Source organism: Cervus elaphus, chromosome 18, assembly GCF_910594005.1.
Source record: "Cervus elaphus chromosome 18, mCerEla1.1, whole genome shotgun sequence".
Classification (NCBI taxonomy): Eukaryota; Metazoa; Chordata; class Mammalia; order Artiodactyla; family Cervidae; genus Cervus; species Cervus elaphus.
The window spans coordinates 101,423,748-101,449,368 of NC_057832.1; the positions used below are offsets into that span (position 1 = coordinate 101,423,748).

Consider the following 25,621-nt stretch of genomic DNA (forward strand, 5'->3'; position numbering starts at 1 on the left):
TGTGCCAGGTATTTAACTAGACTAAAACTTCATAGAGCTCATTTCAGCTTCTTTGAAGTGACTTGTATTTTGAAGCAATTATTGATTCCCAGTGTTTCATGTATCTTGTTTTCTTAAATATTAAAAATGTAATAGTCCTTAAATTTTCTTTTCCTTTTTCAGTCTGTAGATTTTCTTATTTTTATTTTTTCATTTTGCTACAGCTCTAAGAATACAGGGCCATTTTAAAAAGTACATGGAGGCACACATTTTACTCTTTATTTTCAAAGTTTTCTTCTAAGTGAATTCTGTTGTTATTACTAGAGAAGCAATGTTGTATTTTGTCTTACTTGGAACAGCATGTCAATTTTATTGATCATAATTCCTACACCTGGCAGTTTTCCACTTATATTCTTCAACTCTGTTGTGTTTCAAGTCTGAGTAAAATAAGGCGAATAGAAAGAAGAGAAAAGACATATCTGTTTTGCTTCAGAGTGTAAGTCTGTCCAGATGAAAACTTCATTGCACCAGGCAATTCATTGTTCAACTCTCATTGAATTTTAAGAACCTACATTACCGGCCTTTTTCTGACTTAAGCAGAATAGGTAATAAGATTTAGGCAAAACCCCAGTATCTGATATCTTTTAAAGAGTTAAAGAAGTTGCTGGAAAGAGCCCTTCTATGGAAATCTGAACCTGACTGTTCTGTATACTTTATATGTAAAGTTCTTCCTTTTTTTTTTTTTTTTTTTAAATTCTACATAATGGTTTTCCTTGATATTCTTTAAAGAAACCATTGAAGAAAGTAGGTAAACATGGGCTCTAGTTTTTAAATACAAATATATTCATATGGCTGTGTTTCTGGAACTACATGTGACGCTATATTTCTGTAACTACATGTGACACAAATCTTTTTCTTTCATATGGTTATCAGAAAAGAATTCTAAAATATAGACCTAGTATAAAGTATATTGTCATAGGCAGAAAATACAACCTTTCAGCATGGAAATTGCAATATGTTGCAATAACCTGAAAGATCAGTCTCTAGTTTTGTAATCGTAGCTTTATGTAAGAAATATAGCTCTTTTTAAAGAGAGACAGATGAATCCAGTTGATAATCTGCTGGGTCTTGAGAGTTAAAGGGAATGGCTAAAGAAAGTAAGGTTAAAGAGCACATAAAATATCTTTTCCCCTTCTAATTCATTCCTCCCTTCAAAAATTCTCATGTCAATCTAAGGTCTTAGCTACATTTTCAGAGGGATTAAACTCATAAACTAAATGTCCTGACAGAGTTCATTTAACCTTGGATATAAATTTGTGTTTCTTAAAAACTTTTTAAAAAATTTCATTTGTTTATCTATTGTATTACACTAGAAATTGTGTATTACACTAGAAATTAAGCTAACCTCTTTTACAAGGCTACTAACCCTCCTCCTCCCTCTTCTTTTGGACACCTGAATTTAAAAAAAAAAATTTTTTTTATTTTGTGTTGGGTTATAGCCAATTAGCAAACAGTGTTATGATAGTTTCAGGTGAACAGCAAAGGAACTCAGCCATACATATACATGTATCCATTCTCCCCCAAACTCCCCTCCCATCAGCCTGTCACATAACATTGAGCAAAGTTCCTGTGCTATACAGTAGGTTCTTGTTGGTTATCCATTTTAAATACAGCAGCATGACATTAGAATTTTTTCTGAGGTTGGACCCTTGGTATGTCAGTGCACAGTATATGCATTCTGTACTATTTCAAAGTGGAAAAATGAGTTTAATTACAAATAGTAGTGTGCCATCTTGTGGAGGATTATGTCATCAGCATAGTCTGATTTACCCCTAAGAATCAGAGGAAGATAGATACTGCAGTTGGGCTTGTAAAATAAAAAGCTTGCTTCTTTCTGCAAAATGGTGTGAAGACACTGATGTGATAACATTTCTACCTTATTTTTAGTGTATGTGAGATGTATAGATGAGTACTTTTAGTAGTAAGTAGTTGAAGGGTTTATCTAGTACTGATATCGAAAAAGACCTGTGCCAAAGAATATGGCTGCATTTTAGCTTTTGTGGCTGAAGCAATGACTAATTGGTGATTGATCCATTTAGTCTCTGAGAATGAAATTGGCTTGATACCTTGAACATTGGCTATTATTGATCACTTTATTCCCAATGTTTCTGTTTTTTAGTTCATCCTTTTTAGTAAGTCCATATCCTGCAGGTTCAGATCTGACCATGTCACATCTTTGCATAAAATCTTCTGTTGATCTGTACTGTCTGCAGTTGTTTAGTCACTCAGTTTTGTCCTACTCTTTTGTGACCCCATGGACTGTAGTCCACCAGGCTCCTCTGTCCATGGGATTTCTCAGGGAACAGTACTGGAGTGGGTTGCCATTTCTTTCTCCAGGGAGTTTTCTTGACTCAGAAATTGAACCCGCAAACCCACATCTTCTGCATTGACCAGAGGATTCTTTACGTCTGACCTACACAGGAAGTTCATACTGTCTGTGGAGTCAAGTTCAAAACATTTATGTTGCCATTTATCCCATTTCATGATCTGGCTGCTGCCTGTCTTTATAACTTACTATATTCCGCTACCTTTTGTGTTCTTTTAAAATGAACAGTGTGTTTATTCATCACACAGTTTTCACCATGGTACATGCTTTATTGAATTCTCATGGTAGCTTTATGAGATAGGTATTCTATCTCATAGAATTTTAGAGCTGAGGAAACCAGTGGTTAAGGAATGTGGTGTTGGTTCCACAGTCATGGTGATAGAGCTGCGATATCATTCAAGGTCTGCCTGGCTTTAGATTCTGTGCCTTAAAACACTTTTTGTGTGTTTTTCTGTGTTTGTACCTTTATTTTACTTTGTACCCTACTTGAAAAAGTCCTCTTCTCTTTCTTTCATTCTGTCAACAAAGCCCCCCTTCTGATGCATAGGTCAGATACCACTTGTCACCATGAAATCTTCCTGGGTCCCTTCAGTTTGTTATTCTCTTTCCTTTTTTGAACTCCCATGGTGATCTTTTACCTTTCTTATGACACTTAGTCTGTGTTACATTGTGGTGATTTTATGTACTTGTTTTATGTTGGTGTTGTTCAGTTGCTAAGTTGCGTACGACTCTTTATGACCCCATGGACGACAGCACACCAGCCTTCTCTGTCATCCACTATCTCCTGGAGTTTGCTCAAATTCATGTTGTTTGAGTTGGTGATGCAGTCTAACCATCTCATCCTCTACCACCCTCTTTTCCTTTTGCTTTTAATCTTTCCCAGCATCAGGGTCTTTTCCACTGAGTCCGCTCTTCCTAATGGGTGGCCAAAGTATGGGAGCTTCAACATTTATATTCTTCACTAAATTGTAAGCCCCTTGAGGGTAGGGACGATGTCATCTTTGTTGTTTTTTTTTTTCTCTAAAGTGTCTTGCCAATTCGTAGTAGTACTGAGAAAATATTGACTGAACATTCCTATGCATGAGGGAGAAATAGTCTCTGTAGCCTATGGTCCTTTAAGAAAAGAAAATAGAGAAAGGGCTGCTAGTTGAGGAGGATTTACTACTCTACACATGTATATGAATTATTTAAAAAACATTTTTTTAATTGGAGGGTACTTGCTTTGCAACGCTGTATTAGTTTCTGCTGTACAGCATTGTGAATCAGGTGTATGCATACATCTCTCCCTTCCCTGACGTGAGTTTGAGCAAACTCCTGGAGATAGTGAAGGACAGGGAAGCCTGCTGTTTTGCAGTCCATGGGTTCGCAAAGAGTTGGACACGACTTAGCGACTGAATAACAACAACATCCCCTCCGTTTTGAGCCTTCTGAAAGGGATGGCAATACCAGACCACCTGACCTGCCTCTTGAGAAACCTGTGTGCAGGTCAGGAAGCAACGGTTAGAACTGGACATGGAACAACAGACTGGTTCCAAGTAGGAAAAGGAGTACGTCAAGGCTGTATATTGTCACCCTGCTTATTCAACTTATATGCAGAGTACATCATGAGAAACGCTGGGCTGGAGGAAGCACAAGCTGGAATCAAGACTGCCAGGAGAAATATCAATAACCTCAGATATACAGATGACACCACCCTTATGGCAGAAAGTGAAGAAGAACTTAAGAGCCTCTTGATGAAAGTGAAAGAGGAGAAAGAAAAAGTTGGCTTAAAGCTCAACATTCAGAAAACTAAGATCATGGCATCTGGTCCCATCACCTTATGGGAAATAGATGGGGAAACAGTGGCTGACTTTTATTTTCCTGGGCTCCAAAATCACTGCAGATGGTGATTGCAGCCGTGAAATTAAAAGATGCTTGCTCCTTGGAAGGAAAATTATGACCAACCTAGACAGCATATTAAAAAGCAGAGACATTACTTTGCCAACAGCGGTCCGTCTAGTCAAGGCTATGGTTTTTCCAATGGTCATGTATGGATGTGAGAGTTGGACTGTGAAGAAAGCTGAGTGTCGAAGAATTGATGCTTTTGGACTGTGGTGTTGGAGAAGACTCTTGAGAGTTCCTTGGACTGCAAGGAGATCCAACCAGTCCATCCTAAAGGAGATCAGTCCTGGGTGTTCATTGGAAGGACTGATGCTGAAGCTGAAACTCCAATACTTTGGACCACCTCATGCGAAGAGTTGACTCATTGGAAAAGACCCTGATGCTGGGAGGGATTGGGGGCAGGAGGAGAAGGGGACGACAGAGGATGAGATGGCTGGATGGCATCACCAACTCAATGGACATGAGTTTGAGTAATCTCCGGGAGTTGGTGATGGACAGAGAGGCCTGGAGTGCTGCGATCATGGGGTCACAAAGAGTCAGACACGACTGAGCGACTGAACTGAACTAAACTGAACCATCCCTCCATCTTACCCCTTTAAGTCATCACAGAGCCCTGAGCTGAGCTCCCTGTGCTATATACAGCAGCTTCCCACTGGCTGTTTTATACTTGGTAGTGTATATATATCAGTGCTACTCTTTGAGTTGGTCCCACCTTTTCCTTCTCTTACTGTGTCCACAAGTCCATTCTCTACATCTGCGTCTGTATCCTGCCCTGCAGATAGGTTCATCAGTTTCATTTTTCTAGATTCCATATATGTGCATTAATACATGATGTTTGTTTTTCTCTTTCTGACTTAGAACAGTCTCTTGATTCATCCACATCACTGCAAATGACCCTGTTTCTTACCTTTGTATGGCTGAATGATATTCCATTGTATATATGTACCGCAACTTCTTTATCCATTCATCTGTCGATGGACATGTAGGTTGCTTCCATGTCCTGACAGTTGTAAATAGTGCTGCAGTGAACATTGGGGCACATGTGTCTTTGAATTACAGTTTTCTCAGGGTGTGTATCCACTAGTGGGGTTGCTGAGTCATAGAGGAGTTTTATCCGTAGTTTCTCAAGGAGTGTCCACACTGTTCTCCATAGTAGCTGTATCAGTGTATATTCCCACCGTCAGTTCAAGAGGATTCCCTTTTCTCCACATTCTCTCCATCACTTATTGTATGTAGATATTTTTAATAATGGCCATTCTGACTGGTATAAAGTGATACCTCATTGTAGTTTTGATTTGCATTTCCCTAATAATGAGCAATGTTGAGCATCTTTTCATGTGTTTGTTGGCCATCTGTATGTCTTCATTTGAGACAAAGGTCTGCTTAGGTCTTCCACCCATTTTTTTAATTGGGTGGTTTGTTTCCCTGATATTGAGCTGCACATGAATTGTTACATAACCTATAAACATGAGAGTAAACATCAGTAAACGAAGCTACGGCCATGTTGCAAATAACAGCATTTCCTTTTTTCTGCTTTCTTACTTCTCACTACAGTTCTATCTGATTATTTCTATAATCTTTAAAAGTTTTTTATATTCTTTATGCATTAAATAATATTTTTGCTTGTGTTCATTTCTAGATATTTTTTATCTCTGAATGATTTAACTTAATGATTAGATGATTTGATTAAAAGTGTGTTATGCATTTCATTCAGGTATGTCAAAAGGTCCTGTGTCTATCTTGATTCATTCAATTTTACTATTAAACTTTTAGCTGGGACCACAAAGTATTCACAAACAAGAATGACATCTTGGATTAATTCCACTGGGATGCTTGCTCTGTGCCAGATTTTATTTTGCTCAGCTATCAATGAGGCTGTTGTGGAAATGTGGGTTTTCTCTGCTGTGAGAATTTATGCGTACAAAGAAACCTGCTTTTCAGAAAGAACATTGAGAACCCAGAGCCCAAGAGGAAAGGTTATTAAAGTTAATGAACCAGGGTAACCTTATCCAGAGGTTGCCCAGAAACACTATTAAAACAAAAGGTCAATTGCTATTGCTATTTTAGTTATATACCCTCTGCCTCTCCAGGATTTAGAATCTAATGGGGTTTGGCAAATAATTTTTATATCAGATGAAAATTCTTTAATTTTTTCCTGTAAAATTCTCAGTATCTGGGCATTACTGTATGTCATTTGGGAAATAGAATGTTACTTAACTAATGATAATGGATTGTTTTGTATTTCTGAGAGATGGCAGTTTATTAGTTTCCACTATTTCACATTTGTACAGAGCCGAAAGTGTTCTATGTACTGAGTTAGACATGGAAACAGATACAGTAATACTATTTTTGTTGCATTTGTGGTGCTTAGTAACTACAAAGTATTTTGTGTGTGTATGCATGTTTTAAAGGTAGAAATGCTATTCGTGCTTGATAATAGTCTTCAGAATGTTTTCGTGTAACTTACATCTGAAAATCTTTACCACCATACTAAGAGTTCTATAAATGAAAAAACCAGGACCCAGGCAAGTGAAGTGACCTATACATGATTACTGAGTTAGCATTAGAATGGTTCCAGTGGTCTGTTCTTATCCAAAAGCTTTGTTTTGATTTCCCCTAGGTTCTTTCACTTAGAAGATTCACTTAGAGTTTGAAATTACTTGAAAACATGACAAAAATCTCTTATATGATTTTTGACATGACATATCTCTATGAATGGCAGGAATTTTCTTAAGTAGTGTTACAGTATTTCCATATGCACTCTGCATTTTAACCCTTCATGGTGGGATGTAATGTAGATGACAGTCTCCATATATATAGGCTTCGGTCATGTCAGTTAGAGAGTAGATGGCTTTATAGTTTTCCTGTAACATGTTATTTAACTTAAAAAAGTGGTAGGTATGTATAACCTGTAGACATAAGATATTTACAAAGGAGATAAATATTTGAAGAAAAGAAAGGCACTATTATTTTATAAAGAAAGTGGATGATTCACAGTGTTGTATATAAAAATTCTCACTAGTCTCTGAGCAAGAAATGTTTTGTCACATGATAAAGTCCATAGATATAATAGACATTTCAGAGTTAGAAGAAATCAAATTTTTAGGATACCTGGAATGACTTAAAAGTTGAATTCTGAGGAGTTAAATCAATATATTTGCAGTTATTTCCCCCAATTTCCATGGGAATATCAAGGCTATGCATCACTTTATTCTTAAGATATCTAACTTCAACTCAGCTAGTTTTAACTATTGTTTTTGATATTGTAGTAGAAAACAGTTTTACTGCGAAGTTTTTTTCCCCACTATATATTCCTCTGGAATTTTTTTTTTTTTAAAGACTCTGAAGATGCATTGTTGAGAAGCTGGTAAATGTAAACTTTTCATGGCCTAACACAGAAGATCCTAAACTGGCTGCTCATCAGGATTCCCCTTGGATACTGTCAAAGTACTGCCTCTTTTTACTCACAAAAGACCTTTGGAATCAGAATCTTAGGGGATGCCTCTTAGTTACCTTCATATTTATAAATCTCTCAAAATACTGGTTCTGCAGCAGCCTTTCCATATGCTTATGTTTAGGAAATGCTAGTTTATATTTTGGAATGTTACCAGTTTAAAAATCTCATTTTTAAGGTTACTTAGAGGTACCTTCTTATATGATCTTAGAAGCACTGGCTAAATATGGGTGCCTTTGCTTAAATTCTGTTCTTAAGTTTATTTTTTTAAATATATTTTTCTAATTTTCACAGAGACTGTTTATTTGTTTGGTGGCTGGGATGGAACGCAAGATCTTGCTGACTTCTGGGCGTACAGTGTGAAAGAGAACCAGTGGACTTGTATCTCTAGAGACACTGAGAAAGAGGCAAGTTTTCAGACGAGTTCTCACCCATCTTTATTACGATAGGGGTGTGGGCATACACTTCTCTTTCTGAGCGATTTATGTTCTTTTCTAATGTATGTCAGCAGTGGTAGCAGAAGAATTTGTGGTGACAAGTTTGACTTAAGTATTCTTGCATTCCAGCTTCTATAACAGGTTCTTGAACTACAGTTACATGAATAAATCTATTTTATAGAGAAAAATAGAAATTGGTATCTAATGTAACTTAGATTTTAACCACTTTAGTTAAAATGTAACTGTATAAATGATCTTTTTTCTCATGTTCTTGTCACCTCTACTCTTATTTTGTACATTTATTTTTGTTTCCTCTGGAAATACGTGCTTTTGATTCCTCACTGTCTTACTACTTTGGCCCCTCACTATTTGACTGTATTATCAGTTTCCACAAATGATATATATTTTATTTTTAACTAAAATTGTTTATATGTATTCATGTGTGAGTCTGTCTATTGATGCATATGCACATAAAACTTCCATAGCGAGTAGAATGTCTTGAATTTATGATTTTGAATTACATAAGTATATAATTAATTATACACTGCTATAAGGTACATATTCATGTATTTTTTTTAATATCTTTGTAGAATTTTTTATTGTACTTTTCCATCCAAGCAGTTTCAGATTACAAGGTGAAAAAGAAGTTGTTTTTAGTTAAACAATTGTAACAGCAAATGAAAAGAAGAAGAAAAGACTTTAATTCAAAGCCACCAATTTTAATCTAGGAAGGCCATTTTTAAAAACTCTGGTGCTATGTCTTTCATCTTAGGAAACTGGATTCTTGCTTACTTGGTATGTTCCTTTGTTAATCATTTGAGTATTTTTTAATCTTTCTGAAGAGATCTTAAAATTATTATTATCCCTGTAAAAACGGCCTTTGCCTTTTCAGTATTAAGTACTATTTTCTGAAATGATCATTTCTCTCCTAAAAAATACAAAGGCAGATCTTAAAAGGATACCTTTCTTATTTCTCTTAAACTATTTTAAATCTAGATTGATTGTGTCTGAATTGTTTTTGCAAGAAGTTTACAATTCATCCTGAAATCCTTTCTCTTCACTGAATGTGTTGAATTAAGGCCTAAGTTCCACTGGTTCTAGCACCCAGTATTGAGTTTCAGATATTTTTTCCTCTCTGTTCCTTTCAGCTTTGTGGTTTCTTTCTTAAACTTTTTTTGCCTCCCTTGTTGATTCCAAACCTAGTCTTCATTCACTAACATAGTCTTTTTAAAAAATCTTTTTCTTTGGGCCACGTAGCATCTCTGCTTAAACTCCATAATTAGTCTCAGTCTGTTTCAGTTATCTACTGCATTCCATATATCACAATATCTTCCATATATTACAAGTACCCACAAAACTTTAGTGGCATATAATAATAAGTATTTCATAAGTCTGTAGGTTGACTGGGCTCACTCATGTGTTGGGAGTCAGCTGACTGTCTCTAGTCTAGAATAGCTTCTGGGACTATTTGCATAGTCCCTGCATAGCCACTCACCTTCTTGTTGGCTAGCATGAGTCTTACTCTCATGTAGGGGCAAGGCTGCAGGGGGGATGATGTAGACATATGCGTGTCATTAAATTTGTTATTGTCCCATTTTCCCAAAAGAAGTCATGTGATCAAGTCCACAGTTACTGGGTGATGCGTGGCACTACCCAGGGACATAGATCAGGGAAGTATGAGTAATAACAGCTACAACAATAATAAAGAAATGTAGCTACCTTAGTTCTATTTGCTTAGAGTGAAAACTTCAAATTTCTCGTCATGATTTGGTCCCCATCTACTTTTCTAGCCTCATTTATTTGACTGTGCTAGCCGTACTTTTAGTTGCTAGTAGTCAACATTCTCACCTGTGTTTTTTGGTATGCAATTTGTTCTTTCCCTGTTTGGAATTAACAGAGTCTGGTCCTCCCCTGCTCTCAGCTTTTACCTAGTGTATGTCTACTTACCCTTTAAAACACAGTTCACACTTCAGTTCCTCTGTGAAGCCTTTCTTGACTTCCCCAACCAGAATTGGAAGCTTCCTTTGGTATGACAACTTAACCCCTTACATTCCTTTAGCGGGGTACTACAATGACTGGTTTACATTTCTGTTTCCCAGTGGAAACTCTTAATTCCTTAAGGCATGGATGCTTACTCTGTAGTGAGTAAATAGTTCAGATAAGTTAAATAAAAAGTTAATGCTGGAGAAAAGCAAAGAAATGATAAATACAGAATTAGGAGAGTGGCTGCTTTGGCAGGAGAGGGGAATTATAGGGGACCTCAAAAGTAATATTAATGTAATATTCTGAGTAATATTTAGAATGCAATTAATAGTAGATTATTTTGATAAGAACAATTTTCTGTTATTTTCAAGTCAGTAGAGATAAGTTGATTATCCAGTATTGGAATTAAGATTTATTATAGTTTATTATTACTTACTTCATTTAAACACCTAAAAACCTTTGTTTCATCAGTGAAGTGAATGAGGATATATGGCTCTAGCAAAATGCTCATTCCTTCCAAAATTGAAGAGGTTCATATATCTAATTTTGTTTTCTACAAAATTAGTACAGTAAGTACAACTTTTATTATTTAATGATACTTCGGTGCATATTTTTTAAAAGTATAATATACAATTAAAAAGCAGAATTACTGTTGTGTAAAATAATTAAGCAACAAGGATATATTGTGCAGCATAGGGAAATACAACCATTAATTTGTAATAACTTTAAATGGAGTAGAAGCTATAAAAATATTGAATCACACACACACACACAAGTAATTTAATTCATTTAGATTAAGTAATGTACCTAATAACACGTAGTAGATTGAAAGATAGTAGAATGGCTCAGCTTTTAGAATAATTATTTTAAATGTTCATGTATATATGCAAATAAGTTTTTATCGGTTCAAAACAAATTATATTTTTAATTTTGCATTTTCATAAATATCTTTAATACCTAGCTTAGTGGAAGGCAGCTAGATTCTCGTATGTTCTTTTGCATGTCATCTTTTACAACATATGGTTTTACGTAAAATATGTGAAGAAAATTGGACCTCGCATTTATATATTCTTGGAAAGAATATTAATATTCTTAGTGGTAGTATTTGAGTAGTATTTTAATTGTAGCCTTTTTATGTACTAGCACATATTCTTTTCTGATCTTCTACCCCAAACTGACAGATTATCGTTTGCTTCTTTTTTTTTTTTTAACAACTGATTATCGATTTATTAAAAAGATTGATTTAGGCATCGGCAATGGTGACTTCCACCTCGACTCCTGGCTCAATACTGATGGAAGTGATCTGCTTGACAATTTCAGAAGGGCTGTGCAGGTCAATGAGTCGCTTGTGGATCCTCATTTGGAATCGATCCCAAGTCTTAGAACCTTCACCACAAGGAGTTTTCCTTGTAGTTATTCTCAGAGTCTTGGTAGGCATCCGAACTGGTCCTTTCACTTTGAGATTCTTTTCCTTCGCGCCTCTGATCAAGTCAGCACACACCTTCTCCAGAGACTTCATGTTGCGTCTGGTGAGGGTGATCCTAATCCGGTGAAAGGCCACCTCTGGCTCCACGGGAGTCTTGCCGGTGTCTTTAAAGGCCATGGCTGCGGCGTGGCCTCCTGACCGACTTGTTCCTCGACGAGAGCGAACAGCGGTGAGTCAGGAACAAGAGCAGCCGGCTACTCAGCTCCGCTGCAGCGGCGACCGCGTCTTCCTCAAAGAGCTGTCGTTTGCTTCTTAAAGGTGATCGCACTGTTGACTGTGAGACCCCGTCAGCTAGTGTTTTGCGTTCTGTTCAGTAAGAGCCACTGGTCTGCATTGCTCTTTGAATATGTCTTTTTCCTGTGCTTGTTTTCTTACTTGTGTGATGGTCACTTGAAAAATACTGGTTCTGTGAGTTAGTCAGGTCTTCAGATGTTGACATATTTTATTATACCAAACCACATTTGTTAATATCACTATCAGTCTCATTAGGAAAGTCTTTTATGTGTTGGGAAGGTATCACAATCACAGTGGCAGGTAGAAGTTTTCTAAAATTCTAAATTTGCTTTAAAACGTACATTTTATTATTGGCAACAGATTTTATCAGTTGTTCTCCTTCAAAGTAAAATACTTCATTTATTTTTCAGAAAATGTCTGAATAACTGTACCTGGATTGTTAGTTTTCTTTTGAGTAAATACATGTTTTGTGGAAAAAGCAGCTAGATCACCATGCAACTAAAACAACTGCATAGATGCTTTTCCTTAAGACAGGCATCATATGTCAAGTAGCACTGTTTTATAGTTTTCTAAGTCTCTTTAATTGTGGCTGCATAGAATGCAGCTGGAATAGAAGGGCTGGAAGAAGCACAAGCTGGAATCAAGACTGCCGGGAGAAATAGCAATAACCTCAGATATGCAGATGACACCACCCTTATGGCAGAAAGTGAAGAGGAACTAAAAGCCTCTTGATGAAAGTAAAAGAGGAGAGTGAAAAAGTTGGCTTAAAGCCCAACATTCAGAAAACTAAGATCATGGCATCTGGTCCCATCACTTCATGGGAAATAGATGGGGAGACAGTGGAAACAGTGTCAGACTTTATTTTTTGGGGGCTCCAAAATCACTGCAGATGGTGATTGCAGCCGTGAAATTAAAAGACGCTTGCTCCTTGGAAGGAAAGTTATGACCAACCTAGATAGCATATTAAAAAGCAGAGACATTACTTTGCCAACAGCGGTCCGTCTAGTCAAGGCTATGGTTTTTCCAGTGGTCATGTATGGATGTGAGAGTTGGACTGTGAAGAAAGCTGAGCGCCAACCAGTCCATCCTAAAGATCAGTCCTGGGTGTTCATTGGAAGGACTGATGCTGAAGCTGAAACTCCAATACTTTGGACCACCTCATGCGAAGAGTTGACTCATTGGAAAAGACCCTGATGCTGGGAGGGATTGGGGGCAGGAGGAGAAGGGGACGACAGAGGATGAGATGGCTGGATGGCATCACCGACTCGATGGACATGAGTTTGAGTAATCTCTGGGAGTTGGTGATGGACAGGGAGGCCTGGCGTGGTGCGATTCTTGGGGTCACAAAGAGTCAGACACGACTGAGCGACTGAACTGAACTGAGAAGGCAGCTAGATTTATATCTGCTTCTAAATTCAGTCTGCTGCTATATCACAAGTCATGTAGCTTCTGGAAGATATCACATACACTTATAAGTGAGTAAGAGTGAAAATAGTATTGTTAGGAACAGTGACAGATTTTATTTTACTGGGCTCCAAAATCATTGTGCATGGTGACTGCAACCACGAAATTAAAAGACACTTGCCCCTTAGAAGAAAAGTTATGACAGACCTAGCCAGTGTATTAAAAAGCAGAGACATCACTTGGCCGATAAACGTCTGTATAGTCAAAGCTATGTTTTTTTCCAGTAGACATGTATGGGTGTGAGAGTTGAACCATACAGAAGACGGAGTGCCGAAGAATTGATGCTTTCAAATTGTGTTGCTGGAGAAGACTCTTGAGAGTCCCTTGGACTGCAAGGAGATCAAACCAGTCATTCCTAAAGAAAGTCAACCCTGAATATTCATTGGAAGGTACTGAATGCTGAAGCTGAAGCTCCAGTATTTTGGTCACCTGATATGAAGAGCTGACTCATTGGAAAAGACCCTGATGCCAGGAAAGATTGAGGGCAAGAGGAAAAGGGGGCAACAGAGGATGAGATGGTTAGATAGCATCACTGACTCAATGGACATGAGTTTGAGCAAACTCCAGGAGATAGTGAAGGACAGGGAAGCCTGGCATGTTGCAGTTCGTGGGGTCACAGAGTCAGACATGACTTAGTGACTGAACAACAACAGCAGTTGTTATAAAAATGACTTTGACTTTATAGAGTCCCTGAAGATCCCTGAAGTGCTGTTTTAACCCCCATTCCCTTTTCACATATAGGTAGTGATCCCAGTAGTGCCTTAGTTAATGTCCTTTATAGGCTTCCCTGAAAGCTCAGTTGGTAAAGAATCCACCTGCAATGCAGGAGATCCCAATTCAATTCCTGGGATGGGGCCATCCGCTGGAGAAGGGATAGGCTACCCATTCCTGTATTCTTGGGCTTCCCTTGCGGCTCAGCTGGTAAAAAAAATCCACCTGCAATGCAAGAAACCTGGGTTCGATCCCTGGGTTGGCAAGATCCCCTGGAGAAGGGAAAGGCTGCCCACTCCAGTTACTTAATGTCCTTTATAGGTGTCTTACTGTTACCCCAACTCTGTCCCTGACCCAGGACTCAGTTCATGATAATGCAGTGCATGTCAGTGTCATGTTTCTTTAGTATCCTTTAGTTCCTTGACTTGTCTGTCTTTCTTGACCATGGCATTTTTGAAGAATATATGGCAGTTTTGTAGACTGTCCTTCTGTTGGGTCTGTTTAATGTTTCCCTAGGATTGGATATAGGTTAAGCATTTCTAGTTGGGATGCCACGTGGGAACATCAGGTCCTCCTCAATATGTCCTGTCAGGAGACAGTCACCTTACATCAGTTTATCTGAGGTGCTCACCAGATTTCCTACTCCATGATTAAGTAATTTGAGGGGAGACATTTTGAGACTGTGAAAATACTGTGTTACTCATCAAACTTTCCGGAGAAGGAAATGGCATCCCACTCCGGTATTCTTGCCTAGAGAATCCCATGGCCAGAGGAGCCTGCCGGCCTGCTGTCCCATCGGGTTGCACAGAGTCAGACACAACTGAAGCGACTTAGCATGCATGCATGCACTGGAGAAGGAAATGGCAGCTCACTCCTGTATTCTTGCCTGGAGTATCCCAGGGACAGAGGAGCCTGGTGGGCTGCCGTCTATGGGGTTGCACGGAGTCGGGCACAACTGAAGCAACTTAGCAGCAGCAGCAGCACCATCAAACTTTTGCTATTTTAGCATCCGTTGATGGAACTGTTAAAACTTTCCCCAAAGTCGTTGTACTGTTTTACATTCCTTCCAGAAATGTTTGAGAGTTCTGGTCGCTTCCTATCTTCTTTCCCTGTTTGGCATCTTTTTCAAGAATCAATGGAGTATATAAGTATATTTGTCTTTTAGGATATTCTGATCTGCCCCATTATCCTTTAATCTATTTATATTCCAGTGTGACTTTAGATCAAGTAATGTAAGACCTTTTTGTTGTTCTTTTTAAAAATTATTTTGACTCACCTGAGTCCTTTGCATTTTCGCATAGATTTTAGAATCATCGTTGGTTTCTAACACTCTTGAAATTATGATTGGATATGTGTTCAATCTATAAATCAACCTGGAGATAATTGATGTCTTAATGATACTGAGCCTTCTAATCCATGAACAGGGCTAAATTTCCATCTATTTAAGTCTTACTCATTATCCCTCAGCATTTGGAGTTTGCAGATTCGAGGTCTTTTTTACTAAATGGACCCCAGTGTATTTTGCTTTTCCTTGCTGTTGTAAATGAAAGTTAAACATTTTAAAATTTCAGCTTGTTTACTGATAATATACTAAAGTAAATTGATATTTTAATATTTTTGTATCATCACTTTTCTGAATCCACTTAATTATTTCTAATAGTTTGTCTTTTGTTCTATGTTGATTTCTTAGGAAGTTTTAAACAGTCCTGTCATCTGTGGGTAGAGGTGATTTTAACTTCTTTGTTTCCACTCTTAGAATTTTTTTAAATGTCTTACTGCACTGGATGGACATCCTTATTTTGTTTCAGATCTTAGCAGGAAAGCATTCTGTATTTCACCATTAAGTGGAAAATTAGAGTTAGGATGGTCATACCTTGTTTATCAGATGTAGGCAGTTCATTTCTTTTCCTAGTTTGCTGTGAGTTCTTCCTCATGAGTATGTGTTAAATTTATCATGTGCTTGGTTCTATAATATTTATTGCTAAGATTGTATATTTTCTGTCTTTATTCTTTCACTTTTCTTTTTTTCTTGACCTTGCCAGCTAGTGGGATCCTAGTTCCCTGTCCAGGGGTTAAACACGGGCCCTGGCAGTGAAAGCACCAAGTCCTAACCACTGGACCACCAGGGAAATCACCTTTATTCTTGGCAGAGTACCTTGATTGATTTTCAGATGTAAAATTGACTTTGCATCTTTCAGATAAACCCCCTTTAGTTATGAAATATTCTTTTTATATATTGCTGTATTCTATTTAATATTTTGTTAAAGATGTTTTGTGTCTGTGGTCATGAGGTGTACTAGCTTCTGTATGTTACTTCTCCTCTTCCTTGTAGTGTAGTTTCAGTGTTATGTCATCCTCATAAAATATGTGTTAGGAGTGAATAGAATACAGGTTTTAAAAATGGAGGTCTTTTTCTTCCTCTGTTTTCTGAAAATGTTTTTGTATAATTGATACTGGTTGTTCCTTAAGTATTTGATAAAATTTACCAGTATAGATAGGTGTGGCTGTATTCTCTGTGTAGAAAGATTTAAAATTATGGATCCAAATTTTCAGGAGATAAAATGACTTCAGATTTTTTCTTTTATCTTGTGTCAGTTTTAATGTTATTTTTTCAAGGAATATGTCCATTTTATCTTCTTAGTCAGATTTTACTGTATTTTTCATGATAGTTCTTCGTTTTTTTTTTTTTTTAGTTTCTCGTGAGCCTGTATTGATGGTACTGCTTTCATTTCTGATACTGGCAATTTGTGTTTTCTCTCTCTTTAAAAAAAATTGGCCTTACTGCTGGTTTACAATTCTGTTAATCATTCTGTTATTTTTTGAAAGAAAAAAAAACTTTATTAGTTTTCTCTGTTTTTTCTTCTGTTCCCCAGTTTTTTGTTTTCTATTCTTTATTCCCTTTTTTCTTCTTAGTTAGGAAATAATTTGCTCATCATTTTAATAGCACTTTTGCTAATTAAACCAAAGCAAGAAGTTCTATTATTCTCCTATTAAAACTTCAGATTTTACACTGTAGGAAATATGGCATAGATTCATTATATGTTGCCTCATATGTCTTTTTGAAATTGTTTAATTACAGAGGAAATTGTTTCTTTTTTTTTTTTTTAACCAGGTAAAGAACTTTATTAACTTTCGTTTCAGACTTTATCCCCAGGCTTCTTCCGCTTAATTAGCTGCAAAGAATGAATTGTATACAAGCAAAAAATGCGAAGAGCTGCATTGTCTTGGGGCTTGGGATTAAAAATACTAGGTCTAGATTTTATTAGATCCATAAAATTTTAAAGAGCAGTCATAATATAAGATAGCAGCTCCCAATAACTTCTTCAAGATTTATCTTCTTCAGAAGTTGACTCGGCTTACTTTGCTTCATTCTTGGAAGGTTCATCAAAATTCTCCACAACATCTGGAACTTCATCATCATCATCCTCTCCTGTGGCAAGTGGTGCTTTTCCATCCACAGATTGTTCGGGCAGAGCCTCAGCCCGTCTCCTTAAACTGGTCGGACTCTCTGTGCCAAGCAGGTTTAAGATGCTGGATAGCATTTCTGTCAGCTGCTTTGTCTCAGCATGGCCTGTAACAGTGAAAGTCTTTGCTACCAGAGAGGCCTTACCTCTAGGATTGTTCAAGTGAATCACTGTTCCTTGGTTTGTGAACATCTTCACCTCTTCAATACCAGAGATACTGTTTATACCTCCAACTTCTTTAAAGAGAACTGAAATTTCTTTATTGTCTGCTGTGACTGTTCTAAGAACCACCTTCTTTCTGCTAGCAGTTTTTTTCCCACTAATATGCACTTGTGCCTGCCATTTTGCGAGTTTATTCTGATTCACGATAGTTTCTTTCATCTTGCTGGAACGGAAGTGGGCCTTCCCTGGGGGATTAGATTTGGTGCTCAGGGGGTCTCCCGCAGACCAGCTGAAATTAGGGGCACACATGTGGGGGGCACAACATGGCAGCCAGAGCGGAAATTCTTTCTTAAATAAAATTTCTGCCTTTCTGCTGCAGATTTTCCTTGACAAAAATATTTAATAATAATCTTAAAATAGTAATTAACATCAATACTCAACACGAATGTCAAACTGTTTTTCCTGTCTGATATTTTTGTTCCTATATCTAATCTAAATAATGCTGAATTACTCATCCTATAATACTGCTTTTTTATGTTGTATCCTTCTCTAGAAATCTGTAATAGTTCTTTAATGCTTGCAAGATTATATTCAGTTCTCTGTCAGTCATTCACAGGCTTTGTATTTCTACCTTATACTTCAACTCTGCTGTTTCTGTGTCAGGAATTCTTCCATCTCAGTCATAACCACATATACTGTAGTATATTTTTGCTTTTGTTTCTTTTTATCTTCTGGAGAAAACAGTATGGAAGAGTAGATTCTGGCTTGGTTACCCTGGGTCTTAGATTCTCCATCTTAGACTGTAGACAGACTATTTGGACTCTGTGAAATGGTGATATTATTTCCTTATGGAGTTGTTACAAGGATAAATAAAATATATACATGCATACATACTAATAATATAGGTAGAATTTAGGAGATATTTAACAAATACAAGTTATTTTTCCTTTTCCCTCTTTCAACTAATCCAGTCCTACACAGTTGACGTTACATTTTTTTTTCATGAATTTGTTTTTTAGCCTTATACTACAATTTTTTTTTAACCTTTTGTTTTGTCATGTGATACAAGTGATCTCAACTAATTAATTTCTGTTGATAATATACTGTTCTTCATTTTGTTCCCTATTTGTTTAATGTAGCTGAATTATTTATCTTGTCAGGAGAGTCAATTTTATATAATATAAAGTGTGGAAGAAGAAGTGAAAGACTTGGATTCTCATTCTGCTTCTGTCACTAGCTTCCTACTTTCCAGAGGATATCTTTCTTCTTTGAGCTTCTGTGTCTTTATTTTTTAAAGGAGAACATCAAACTACAAGTTTTATTAAGGTTCCGAACTACCAGTTATGAAATTCTAAATATTCTTGGAGTATCTGTTTTATGCTAGATTCTGATGAAGTGTACAAAAATATTTTGAAAAACCAAATGTGTCTTTGAGTAGATTGACATGTACAAAAGAATTAAGCCCTGTACACAAATGACTAAAATGTAATGGAATGTACATTAGAAGCCATGTAAGTGTTATAAACAGAGTGCCATAGAATAGAAAATAGTTGCTCTCATCTTTCCTGATAGTTTAAACATTTCTAAGCTAAGATTTGTGTCTCCTATTGCTTCTTTTATTTTTCTATAGAGACTTAAGTCTAATATTGGACATATATTAGTTGGACTTGATCAAGTTTCTGAGCAAACTTGTTCATGAAAGTCAGCAAAAAGAGGCATTTAATTTTGTTTTCTGTTATTTATTCTTTGAATTTTTTTTCTTTCTTTTTTTTTGTTTTTGTTTTTGTTTGCTCTCCACAGAATGGTCCTAGTGCTAGATCATGTCATAAAATGTGCATTGACATTCAACGAAGGCAAATCTACACTTTGGGGCGTTATTTGGATTCCTCTGTGAGGAACAGCAAATCTCTGAAAAGTGATTTCTATCGTTACGACATTGACACAAACACATGGATGTTACTCAGTGAGGATACTGCTGCTGATGGAGGACCGAAACTAGTGTTTGATCATCAGGTTTGGTGCATAGATAACTATATGGTGGAATTAATTAGTGCTTAGCTCTCTTACTCTTTGAGTTTCAGATGTTATGCTGAGTTTTCTGTTAGTGATTTCTACCACAAATACCTATGACAGATAATAAAAGATACTATTGTTTCAGTGGTTTAAAGTTATTCCTTAAATTTTTTTTCCTCTTATTTGGTACAAAATAAAGTAATAAGATCTCAGAACACAGTTGTTAATCTTTGCAAACTTTATAGAGAGTACATGGAGCAATACATGTGAAGAAAAGCAAATTTAGTTCTATGGTATTCATAAATCATAACAATAAATTTAAAATTTTTTATTCTACATTCCTGAAAAATTTTAAATTACTTTATAATGAGTTCAAGGATTTGAAATATAGAGTGTTTCTTCCAATGTGAGTACAATATATTTACTTTTGTGTATAATCACAAACTCAGTATAAGATAGATAAGAATTTGGCATGTACTAGATGAAGTTTAAATTCAGGACCAGTAGAAGTCATATAATGATGTTGTAAACAAGAAGACTACATATAGCAGTCTCATAAACCATTTAGATATCAGTATGTGTATAGCTCTCATCATCCCTGTTATCATTGTTATCTGTCTTTGAATTCTTTCTTTTATTTTAAATTCTTATTTCGTATCAGTTCAGTTTAGGTCAGTACTACTTCAGACTAAATAGTAACCACTTTGAATTCAGTAGGCAGTTTTGCTTGGCTCAGCCCATGTCCAAAGTTTTTAGAGTATGGGGAAGAAAAATATTTTTTAAAAAATCTATAATACTATTAATGAACAAAGCATTATATCAGTACTTGAGAAATTGGAGGGTGGTATTAGAATTTATGACATAATCTATGTCTAATATCTAGGCATTAAAACCAAAGTCTTTATCTACTGCTTCTTTACCAATTTTTGTTAATTCTTTAAAACTTTCCTCCTGCCATATTTATATTAACAAGTAGATTTTATAGGAGAACGGTGAGGGGAGTGGCTTATATGCCTACCGAGTATGTGGTGGGTGGAAAATAAAAAACATTAGTCTTGAGAGTGCTCCCCAGATTGAATTTGTAACTTGAGCTGGCTATACATAACCCATCTCTGTGAAACTTTGCACTTTCTTGCTGACATACTCAGTGTTGTTCATGTAGAAAATAAGAGCTCCAAAAAAGTTAGATTTGCTCTGATCTTTTAAAAATAGAACATCAACAGATAACATTATTAGGGAAACAATTTACTTTCTTCCAACTTGTTCCAAATATATTTTCTAAAAGAGGCTTATGTTTTTACAGGTTGAAAAAAAGAATAACTTAGGGGTAGTCTGAGTATATCGCATATGTTGTGCTCGTGTGGGCCTTTGTTTCTCTTGACTTTGGTAAAATAGAATGTCACCTGAAGCCTAGGTTCTGTTAAATAATGCTTCATTTTTAACTCATTAGATATTATTAACAGGACACTAGGGGTGAAGAGACCAGGATTGCAGTGCTGATTCAGCCAATAGCTACTTCTGTGACCTTGAACAATTAACACAATGTACTGGCATGCATTTTCTGTTCTGTTTCATGCAAATTCAGAGTTATAAGTTGGAACCGACTCCACAAATTACTTGGAGTTGTTTGTAACACTTTAAGATGTGACACTTAACATTCAATTTGAGAGGATCGTGAGAAAGCTGGAGGCCTGAAGATATGTTTAAAAATTACTTTGCCATTTTAAATTTTAACATATTAAAAAAATTAAAATTCAAAGACTTTTAGATTTCCTAAGGACATAGTGGCAGCTTAGTTCTGAAGCTTTCCATATTGTTGCTTTGTGTGATTCTTCAGGAACAATGAGAACCAAACAGAAAGATTTTTTAAAAAGCAAGAAAACAAAACAAGTCACATATTCAGCAAAACCAGAAGCCAAAGAAAACCCACAACTCCCAATTCCTTGTAAATTTAGCCAGAAACAACTGGAATACCCAGAAGCTGTATTGAAGCTCACAACTATTTAATGGGGAGAACTGGGGATGCAGAGGAAGCCTAGCAGAGGTACATCTTAGTGGAAGTGTCATGAGCAGAGCAGAAATTGAACCCATTGCAGCTACTGGGGAAATCAGTTAAGTAACATGGGGGCTTCCCTGATATCTCAGTTTGAAAAGAATCCATCTGCAATGCAGGAGACCCTGGTTCAATTCCTGGGTCAGGAAGATCTGGAGAAGGGACAGGCCACCCACTCCAGTATTGTTGGGCTTCCCTTGTGGCTCAGCTGGTAAAGAACCTGCCTGCAATGTCAGAGACCTGGGTTCAACCCCTGGGTTGGGTAGATCCCCTGGAAAAGGGAAAGGCTACCCACTCCAGTATTCTGGCCTGGAGAGTGCTATACACTCTCCATGGACTATACAGTCCATGGGGTCACAAAGAGTCAGACACGACTGAGCGACTTTCACTTTGACTTTTCACCATGTGGAAAATGCCCAGCAAGGCCCATAAGTGGTATGGAAACACCGTGACAAGTAGGGACAGTGACTTGTTCTGCATGTCCGTTGAAGGAACTGGGGGAGCTCAAGGCTCAAGATAGAGCTCCCTAAGCCAGATGAGGTTCAGTTAGAGAAGACATGGCTTCACAGAAGCTCCATATTTTGAAGAAGCCATGCAATTCATTAGAAATAGAGGAGGAAGTCCTTGAGAAAGAATATCATACCTCCATAGGAATCTTGTATTATCTGGTGCAGGGAAATTCAGCTCAGTTAAATATGGGAAATCATATTGAAATGTTATTTAAATATGAAAAACTAGTAAGTAGTAAACAGTGTAATCAGTAGTAAACAGATCTTTAGTGAAGTACTCTAAAGGAAAACAGTGAAAGTAAAACAGTAGCAAAAGCTTTCTTTCATGCTAACAGCAGATGAAAATTATATTCCAATATTCTGACGTAAATTAAATGACTTAATGAAACTTGAAATTCTGAAGAAAACTACAAGGTGTACATTCAAGAATGTGGATGAGATGGCCAAATAATTGGAGCAGGTGAAACTGGGCCTGGTAAATCTCAGGGAAGAAATTGAAGAAAAATATAGTAAACTTCACTAGTTTACAAGGAGCATAAAGAAGACTGGGTGAGGGTCATAAGAGATACAAAAAGCAGATAAAGAAAGCAAGTACGAATATAACAGCTAGCTAGGAAAGTACAGACGGAAAAGACATGCAAAAGAGAGCCAACATATACATTATTGGACACATTAAAGAAGAAAACCAAAATAATGGAACAGAAAAAATATTTATACATAAAATTCAAGAAGAATTTCCTCAAGGAGGAAGCCTGTTCCACATAGTGTGAAAGGATGTGTTATAGTCAGAAAATTGCCCTAGGCATTCAACTCTAAAAAATGCAACTGTGATAATGTATTAGTGACATTGAATTTCAAAGATAAAGAAGCCATTTGGGGGCAACTAGACAAAATGATCCAGAGGTAAAACAAAACTGGTAGCAGATTTCTCTGTAGTTACATTCAGTGCTAAGAGACAGTATCTAGAAGGTTTTCAAAGAAAAGATAGTATGAGCCAAGGGCTTGATATAAAGTACTGGAAAATGTAAAATGAGCTAATCAAGAAATGACAGGAGGAACTTCAGTCACAAGATTGGAGATCTCAGCCTACTGACATTCTCCCTGGATCAGTGTGGATCATTGAACACTTTTACCGTCCTCCTGCCCAGCATCCTGTGAAATGACAAGAGAATACATTAGTAATCGTGTAGAAAAACAAGAAAGATTGCCCTTAGGGAAGTTAAAATATTTGAGGGAATTCCTGTGAGTTAAAAGGCAGGTAGGATTAGATCCCACCAAAATAAACCACAACCTATAAGATAACAGCAACTTGAGTCTCAAAATGTATTTTGGGGCAAACAGTACATGATCAATTGGGGATGAAGCAGCTGGGCAGTTTGCAGTCTGAGTAGCACTGGACTGTGATCATTATTAGCAGGTCAAGTGTTCAATGTGAACACTGGAGCTGGACAGATAAAGCACTGGAGAGCTGCTGCAGCGCCCTTCACAGCATTATGTCTCATCTTGCCCTGCCCAGTCCCTTGAGGTAGACTGTATATGCAACAGGCAGATGAATAAGGGTTCTCAGATGCGAAGAAGACTAAAACAGTAATGCCCAAATCCAAATATTTGAAGATAATTTAATACTGTGAGACATGAGATACTGAACTCAACAAATTAAGACTTAAAAACAGCTTGTAGTGTGAACTGAAGACATCTTTAAGATTAAGTGATTAGAGCAATTCAGGAGGCTATTGCATCCATGAAAAGGAAATGTATAGAAAAATTATAAATTAGAGATTTGATAGTGAAATTTTAAAAATCTCAGTAAATAGATTAAAAAGCAATGTGGACATCCTCACCTCTAAATGGTTACTAAATTACTAAGTTTCTCTGTGAAATTATGAGAGAAAAATTAAACAAAGGAAAGTACCTGAAGTTTGAATATGCACCTGATAGTTCTAGAAAGAGAATGGAAGCCAAAAATAAACAAACAAAAAACCCACTCAAGGTAAAAATAAAGAAAATTATCAGAACTGAAGAGAGATACTTTTCAGAATGAAAGAAACTCCTACTACAGCTCAGGGATAAATGAAAAAAAGAATATCCCTGCCTAAATACTTCCTTAATGATATTTCAGAATCAAGAAAGAAAATCCTGTAAGTTACAGAGAGAAAACTGGTCACCTTCGACGGTAAGCAAGGATCAGACTCCCAGGTGGCACTACTGATAAAGAAGCTGCCCGCCCATTCAGGAGACACAAGAGACGTGGGTTTGTTCCCTTGGTCAGGAAGACCCACTGAAGGACCAAGTGGCAATGCACTCCAGTATTCTTGCCTGGAAAATTCCATGGACAGAGGAAAGTGGCGGGCTATAGTCCATGGGTCACAAAGAGTCAGACATGACTGAGCACAAATGCACAACATACACAAGAATCAGTTTAACATGAGGAATTTTGGATGTTGCTGGGAGGTAGGGTAATGGGTTGGACAACACTACTTAGAAAGCTTTATAATAATGTCTTCAGCTTTTGTGAGGAGGAGATTAATTTTGAACCCACCCTAACCCTAACCAACCTTGTGTTCATTTGATGAAGTAAAATAAGATACTTCCAAATTAAGAAATAATTGGGGATAGGTGTGAGGAATAAGTGGCTATCCATTATTTATTTGATTTTAAAATTTAAATACCTATCCTGACAGAGTAGACTCAAGATTTCTTGAGGGAAGAGATACTGTGGATTATATATAATAAGCCATTGGAGTTTCAAAACATTTTACAGAGATAAAAAATTAAAAGGGAACCATAAACTGATGAACAGCAAAGTTTCCTGGAGTGATTAAAACTTGTTATCTGATGATCGACCCTCATTGAAACTAGGTATCTTACAGGGAACAACCAAGCTGAAGGAATAAAATTATTTCTATTTTGTGTCCTGTTTGTTCAAGATATGAGAAAGAATCATCAAGCTACTGCAGTATCTTCCTCTGTCTTTGAGTTTGGCCTGCTGTGCAAGAAAGAGCTACCAAATAAAGATGTCTGTGCTTCTCTGATAACAGATGAGAATAGCCATATCAAAAAGAAAGTTAAATATCCCCCAAAGGAAAGAGAAATGCCCTTGTAGTCTTATGAGGTAGAACCATAAGGGCTAGATAACAGAGACTGAACAAAATGAGTATGAATCTGTGAACTTAAGAAAATGAAAGTACACTCACATTATGTGTGTCCCTCAGCAATGTATGGATTGCTTTTCATGATATAGTTGGATTGCTTGGATATAATGCTTTTCATGATATAATCATTTAAGATTAAAGCATAGGATCACTTTTCTTCTGAGTGCCAGGGGCATGAAAACTTTGACACCGTAGTTTTTGAACCGTGCTTCTCAAGATTTCACCCCTGAGAATTACAGATTTTCACCTTAAT

The 25,621-nt window shown here is 36.8% G+C and overlaps 3 protein-coding genes across 7 annotated transcripts in view; 1 reads left to right on the forward strand and 2 right to left on the reverse strand.

Annotated features, from left to right (window-relative positions):
- MKLN1 (muskelin 1) overlaps nt 1–25,621 on the forward strand; it is a 383,297-nt gene that overhangs the window by 304,469 nt on the left and 53,207 nt on the right. For all 5 annotated transcript variants that reach the window (XM_043872031.1, XM_043872033.1, XM_043872030.1 and 2 more), the window contains 2 exons: nt 7,995–8,107; nt 19,442–19,654. In XM_043872031.1, the coding sequence (XP_043727966.1) occupies nt 7,995–8,107; nt 19,442–19,654 (326 nt within the window). The remainder of the gene's footprint in view (nt 1–7,994; nt 8,108–19,441; nt 19,655–25,621) is intronic.
- On the reverse strand, nt 11,317–11,841 carry LOC122674030 (40S ribosomal protein S20-like). Its single transcript, XM_043872036.1, has one exon. The coding sequence runs from the start codon at nt 11,721–11,723 to the stop codon at nt 11,364–11,366; it is 360 nt and encodes a 119-aa protein (XP_043727971.1). The 5' UTR covers nt 11,724–11,841; the 3' UTR covers nt 11,317–11,363.
- LOC122674649 (transcription factor BTF3-like) lies at nt 17,372–17,860 on the reverse strand. The gene has a single exon (XM_043873155.1). The coding sequence runs from the start codon at nt 17,858–17,860 to the stop codon at nt 17,372–17,374; it is 489 nt and encodes a 162-aa protein (XP_043729090.1).